Source organism: Penaeus chinensis, chromosome 23 (genome assembly GCF_019202785.1).
Source record: "Penaeus chinensis breed Huanghai No. 1 chromosome 23, ASM1920278v2, whole genome shotgun sequence".
NCBI classification, from domain to species: Eukaryota; Metazoa; Arthropoda; class Malacostraca; order Decapoda; family Penaeidae; genus Penaeus; species Penaeus chinensis.
This window is the reverse complement of record NC_061841.1, coordinates 22932129-22938979: the sequence shown is the minus strand read 5'-3', so window position 1 is coordinate 22938979 and position 6851 is coordinate 22932129. Positions and strand designations below refer to the sequence as shown.

The following is a 6851-nucleotide window of genomic DNA, read 5'->3' as shown; positions in this document are numbered from 1 at the left end:
AAGGAAAATTATCTAAGCACAGTCTATATTTGTCTCTTGTACTTTTGTACTCTATTTAACTTGTAGATTCTGTTGATAGATTCTGAGTTATGAGCAAGGTCCTACAGATTCTTCAAAATTAGTCACAATCTTTATATAAGTATCATATAATATCAATATAATTCTATGGGTATATCTACATCATAATAACACTTTAATATAAAATGTTTACAAATAACTAATGAGATTGAATTTCTTTTTCCTCAAATATAACAAGATGCTATACATGACAATTTCATATTCAAATTTATATATCTAATTTTGTTAAATCTGTTTGAAGAGTTTGTGTAGAAAATAACATTTTTATATCATCATTCAGTAATCACATGATTAATCGTAACTTTCATTATCATTATCATACTTCTTTTAATTAAAATCATAATGGTAATAACATTAATAAAAATAACAATAAAGATAACAATACATCATTAAAACTCAATAACAACTAACCGATGGCAGCTTTGACGTAGACACAAAACTTGTCTGTGCCTCGGGACTGGTTGGGTTGGAGGACGTGAGTTGGCCTCCTCTGCGTGCCTGAAGACGTTCTTGGGCCTTGATTAGCGGCCGAACTATCCTCCGTTTTCCTTTGTGTATTTGGTTTGCGTGTTCCCTCCTGGAAGTCGACCTACAATTTTACAGGTTTGATATATGCTCGGGTAAAAAAAACAGCCGTCTGCTGTTTTTTCTTTGCTTTTCTGTATTTGTTTTTTTGGGGGGGATTATTTGTTTTTGTTTAAATTTTGGGTTGGATTAGTACAGGTATTAGGGTTATTGATTACCAAATGGTCCACTGTGGATCATTTGGTAAGGGAACCAGATTGGAAACCAATTCATCCCTGCATGCCAGACATATATACAAGCATATTTATTCACTTCATATTATTATCAAAGCATTATATGATATATACCATCATAGTATTACACCAATATAAGATATGAAAATAAAAAGCTATCACATTATACTTACTTTAGAAGCTCTTTTTCCCGTTGTTCAAGCTGCAACATTGCTGCCGACAGTTCAAGGTAGAGATCATTGGCAATGACGAGTTTCCGTTCCCAGTGTTCCCGGATGTCCTGCAAAGCAAATAAAATGTATTAAAATTGTTAAAAATACATTGTTCCATGATAGCCTGTAAATCTGTAGGAATAGGAGTACCTGATAACTCTCTCTTAATTATGTGCCATAAATTATTTTAGGTCTAATTCAGTGGTATGTTTTTCTTCTTATCTTAAAACATGGTATACCATATATGACAAAAATACATGTACCTCTAGGTTTATATGTAATCATATATCACATATCATGTTGTTTTGCTAGAATTTATGTTTCATATAAACCTCTGAATCTACATGCTATTAGTATCAATGAAAAGCAATAATACCTGAGCATGTTTCAGCTCATCGTGCCGCCGTTTAACAAGGTCTTCTTCCATGCGCGGGATGTGTGACCCTCTGGAGTTCATGGACGCCATCTGTTGCCGGATCTCTGCCTTCCATGACATCTGAGGGAGGACATTGGACTCAGTTCACTTATTGTAACTTTTACATACAGGTATATTGACAGACGGACATTGATCAAAATACTGATATTCCTCAACTTCTCTCAATTACAAAACCCATGAAATACAGAATCAAATAACACAATACATAATCTCATTTCCATTACCTGTGTCTTAAAATATGTCTCGGGAGGTGTGCTACGAATTTCAACTGCTGCAATGTCAAGATGCATCAAAATATACTTGAACGAAGGCCTGTTTCGTGGTTTGGTATTCCAGCACATCTGAACAATTAGTCTAAATCCATCGGGGCAGGTAGAGGGTATGGGGAGGTGGAGAGAGCTGGATCCAACCCCGTAGATGATAGCCGAGTTGTCAACGTCACGGTACGGAATCTCACAGGTCAGCAATTCCCAAAGAACGACTCCAAATGACCTGGAAGGTTTAAATAACAGATTTAGCTGAAAGATATTTCTATATTTAAGGCAAGAAATGGTCAAATCTAAGAAAATCAAGAAGAAAAGACATGAAGTATAGCCTATCAATGAGTCTGTATAGTATACCAACAGATTAATAATACACACAAAAAAAATATATAATTTAGCAGATACAGATAAACTCTACACCAATAGAGATAACAACACTGATCAGCTAAAGTCTTTTTGAAACAAAACCAAAGAGAGCAAAACATACCATATGTCCACTTTCTCATTGCAAGGTTCATTGCGAATAACCTCTGGTGCCATCCATGCTAGCGTTCCTGCAAAGCTCATCCTGGTGCTCACGTCATTCCACTCACGACATGTTCCGAAGTCACTGATTTTCACTTCTTGGTTGGCTCCAATGAGGACACTGGGAGGAACAGGGAAGAAAAACATCTTTAAGACTGATATGATGAAGTTTAAAAAAAAAAGGTAAACAATTCAGAACTGACAGAATGAGTAAAATAATTTGAAAGCTGACAATGAAAGAGAAGAAAATTTGAATTAAGGTTGTATTAGATAAAAAAAAAAAGAAAGATGATATGGAGGCTAATAAATAATTTTACAAAGAAATGGGAAAAGAATGAAAACAAAAAAATCAAATAATAATATTAAATGGTTAATGGATCAAATACTGTGACTGGGAAATGCAGCATAGAGTTAATATAATTAGAATTCAAGGTTACAGGAAAACATAAAACATTTGAAAAATTTATATCAAAATGCAAGACTGGCAAATGCAAGGAATGAGGCCAAAAGAAATATAAAGTGGAAGTTAAGAAAATCAATTAACAAAAGATATAAATATACATAAAAACTCAATACGAATCTAAATATCAAAAACCTAGCTCGGGCAGCACAAGGAACAAATAACGGAATCATGAAAGGTATTAAAGATTGAAGATGATCAGCGAGAATTCCAATGCACGCGTGGAATTAATGTATGTTAAATGTCGAAATAAAAGCCAAGTAAATACTAATGCTGAGCGGAGCATGTAATAAAATGCTACGAATCATGGTGACTTGCGTTCCCTTTGTGATCTCAAATGAGGTTTCCGTGACCCTCCACACTTAGGGATGCAACAGCATTGGTCTCATTACCGATACTTCTACATGATCATTTTCTTTTTTTTTTCTTTAACTCCTTTCCAGCTGCAATATTTGTGCTACAGATGTTGATTTAATCTCTCTCTCTCTCTCTCTCTCTCTCTTTCTCTTTCTCTTTCTCTTTCTCTCTCTCTCTCTCTCTCTCTCTCTCTCTCTCTCTCTCTCTCTCTCTCTCTCTCTCTCTCTCTCTCTCTCTCACACTCTGTCTCTCACTCTCTCACTCTCTCTCTCTCTCTCTCTCTCTCTCTCTCTCTCTCTCTCTCTCTCTCTCTCTCTCTCTCTCTCTCTCTCTCTCTCTCACTCTCACTCTCACTCTCATTCTCACTCTTGCCCTAGCTCTTTCTCTCATTCTTGCTCTTACCCTTACCCTTACCCTTCCTCTTACTCTCTCACTCTCACTCCCTTTCTAATTTCTTTCTCATTCTCATTCTCATTTTCACCCTCCCCTTCACCCTCACACTCTCCTTTCTCAATATTTGTGCTATATATGTTTTTTTACTCACTTACTCTCACTCTCACCTCTCTCTCCTCTCTCTCTCTCCTCTCTCTCTCTCTCTCTCTCTCTCTCTCTCTCTCTTTCACTTTCTCTCCTCTCTCTCTCTCTCTCTCTCTCTCTCTCTCTTCTACAATCTCAATCTCATACTCACTCTCACTAACTCACTCTCTCTCTCTCTCTCTCTCTCTCTCTCTCTCTCTCTCTCTCTCTCTCTCTCTCTCTATTCTCTCTCTCTCTCTCTCTCTCTCTTCTCTCTCCTCTCTCTCTCTCTCTCTCTCTTCAATTCTACTCTCTCTCTCTCTCTCTCTCTCTCTCTCTCTCTCTCTCTCTCTCTCTCTCTCTCTCTCTCTCTCTCTCTCTCTCTCTCACTCTCTCTCTCTCTCTCTCTCTCTCTCTCTCTCTCTCTCTCTCTCTCTCTCTCTCTCTCTCAATCTCACTCTCACTCTCACTCTCACTCTCTCTCTCTCTCTCTCTCTCTCTCTCTCTCTCTCTCTCTCTCTCTCACTCTCACTCTCTCTCTCTATTCTCTCTCTCTATCTCTCTCTCTCTATCTCTCTCTCTCAATCTTACTCTCTTACTCACTCTCAATCTCACTCTCTCTTTCACTCTCTCTCTCTTACTCTCTCTTTTTACACTCACTCTTACCACCACACTCACTCTCACTCCCACCCTCACTCCCACTCTCACTTTCACTCCCACTCTCACTCTTTTTCACTCACTCTTACTCTCATTTTCATTTTCATTTTCATTTTCATTTTCATTTTCACTCTCACTCTCACTCTCATTTTCTTTTTCACTCTCACTCCCAATCTCATTCTCATTTTCACTCACTCTCACTCATACTCTCACTCTCACACCTACTCTAACTTTCACACAAACTCCACTCTCTTTTTTCACTCTCACTCTCACTGACTCACTCCCACTCTCACTCTCACTCTCACTCTCACTCTCACTCTCACTCTCACTCTCACTCCCACTCTCACTCTCACTCCTACTCCCACACTCACTCTCACTCACATTTACTCTCGTTCTCACTCTCACTCTCTATTCTTTTTCACTCTCACTCCCACTCTCATTCTCATTTATACAATCACTTTCACTCCCACTCCCACTCTCACATTTTTCACACATGCACACACACACACACACACACACACACACACACACACACACACACACACACACACACATTCTCAACTACACACTCATAAACCAACACATTATTAAGAAAAAAATATATATATAAAATATAAAGAATAAATTAAAATAAATCCCCAACCGTAATTCCTCCCCCAATAAATAAAGACACGTACTTGGGACTCTTCAGATCCCTGTGAATGATCTTGTGCTGGTGAAGGTAGTTCATTCCCGAGGCGATCTCTTTGGCCCAACTCGCGACCTTGTCCGGGGGGATGTCGCGACCGTCCTTCAGGAGGTTGTATAAGGCACCGTAAGGACAGTATTCCATCACAATGCAGTAACAGGGTGCCGCTGTGCACACACCACTGGGAAAGGGAGAAGGGAGGGGGGGGGGGGGGGATTAGTGTTGAGGTTGAATTTTGTGTTTGGTTGTATGGGGGTCTGGTTGTGGGTTATTTAGTTTGATTAATTGTGGGTTTTTGTGTTGTTGTTGTTGTAGTTTAGTGTTGTTGAGCTGTAGTTGTAGTTCGTTGTTATTTGTTCACAGTGATTCGTATTCGTCGTATATTTTGGGTTCTTATTTGGAGAAAGGAGCATATCTTGTTTAAATATTGTGTACTGTGGGTTTTATGTTATTTTATCCACAATGTATAGTGTTCTGTCATTCATTTTGGAATCTTACATAAACCGTTAAAAGTCAATTTGCAATTTATTCAGGGAATTTACATAAACAGGACAGTGAATAGCATTATGTCTGTCAGGGAAGGAAACAATGTATCGCTTCAGTCACTCACGAACGAATCTTACACGAACTAGGCATTTTGCCATTCATTCAGAAAAACTCACATGAACTGGACGATGTTAGGGTGGTTCAGCTTCCTCAAGTGCTGGATGTCTGTCTCCTTCTGCTCTCTGACCTTCTTTATGGCTACCCAGTTCCCTCGAAGTCGCCCTCGAAACACTGCTCCTTGAGCCCCTGACCCGAGCCACTCCAGGTTGGACACTTCCTCGAACGGGATCTCCCAGTTGTCGGCTGTGGATATTATACTTCATTAGTAAAATATATATATGTGTGTGTACTGGATATGATAAGAAGGGGAAAATACAAAAGAAAAGATGTAAATCATTTTTTTTTTTCCTATCTCTTCCTCTCTCTCTCGCTCTCGGCTTTATCTATTTGTGGATATGCCAAGAGGGAAAGAATGCAAAGGGAAAGTAGGTGTAATGCATTTTTTTCTCTCTCTTTCTCGTTATTTCAAATATGGATCTTGTCCACAGTTGATTTAAATTCAAATAATAAAATGTGGTAGCTTGACGATAGCACAGAGTAAATCCAAAACCTCTCATTTTATGGCATCTAAATCATCCTTGACAAACATGCCTAAACTGCACGGAAATGATAAAACAATAAATATCAAAACACCACAAAAAAATCATCCACGTAACACACCTAGATACAGAGATACGCAAAGACCGACACTTTATTCACACATCAATAAATGACGGCCACACGACATCAATAAATGAAGGAAAAACGCACATTGCAAAAGGTCAATCTTCCTCTCGCTCTCATCCCATTGGCAAATCCGAGCAGCTTATAAAGCCCTTGAACTTCACAAGCCAAGCAACAGGAACACGAGAGAAGCCACATCGAGTTAACATAGGACGTTTGGGGTCATTTTTATGCCATGGCTGAAGGGACAGTAAATTGTGAGAGTACAATATTTCTGATTACATTTCTGTTCGAAGAAGTCTTATCTCCTCATCCTCCTCTCCCTCCTCCTCCTCCTCCTCCTCCTCCTCCTCCTCCTCCTCCTCCTCCTCCCCCTCCTCCTCCTTCTCCTCTCTCCTCCTCCTCCTCCTCCTCCTCCTCCTCCTCCTCCTCCTCCTCCTCCTCCTCCTCCTCCTCCTCCTCCTCCTCCTCCCCCTCGCCTCCTCCTCCTCCTCCTCCTCCCCTCCTCCTCCCCCTCCTCCTCCTCCTCCTCCTCCTCCTCCTCCTCCTCCTCCCCTCCCCCTCCTCCTCCTCCTCCTCCTCCTCCTCCTCCTCCCTCCTCCTCCTCCTCCTCCTCCTCCTCCTCCTCCTCC

The 6851-nt window shown here is 40.0% G+C and overlaps 1 protein-coding gene across 3 annotated transcripts in view; it reads right to left on the bottom strand.

Annotated features, from left to right (window-relative positions):
* Positions 1–459: 459 nt before the first annotated feature.
* The window catches only part of LOC125037571 (mitogen-activated protein kinase kinase kinase 13-like), a 14006-nt gene continuing 7614 nt past the window's right edge, over positions 460–6851 (bottom strand). For 2 of the 3 annotated variants that reach the window (XM_047630760.1, XM_047630761.1), the window contains exons 4-10: positions 5613–5799; positions 4940–5131; positions 2235–2393; positions 1709–1976; positions 1425–1544; positions 1010–1116; positions 460–667 (exon numbers count right to left, since the gene is read on the bottom strand). In XM_047630760.1, coding sequence (XP_047486716.1) covers positions 475–667; positions 1010–1116; positions 1425–1544; positions 1709–1976; positions 2235–2393; positions 4940–5131; positions 5613–5799 — 1226 coding nt within the window. In that variant the 3' untranslated portion in view covers positions 460–474. The remainder of the gene's footprint in view (positions 668–1009; positions 1117–1424; positions 1545–1708; positions 1977–2234; positions 2394–4939; positions 5132–5612; positions 5800–6851) is intronic. The other variant, XM_047630762.1, reaches the window with a different exon arrangement.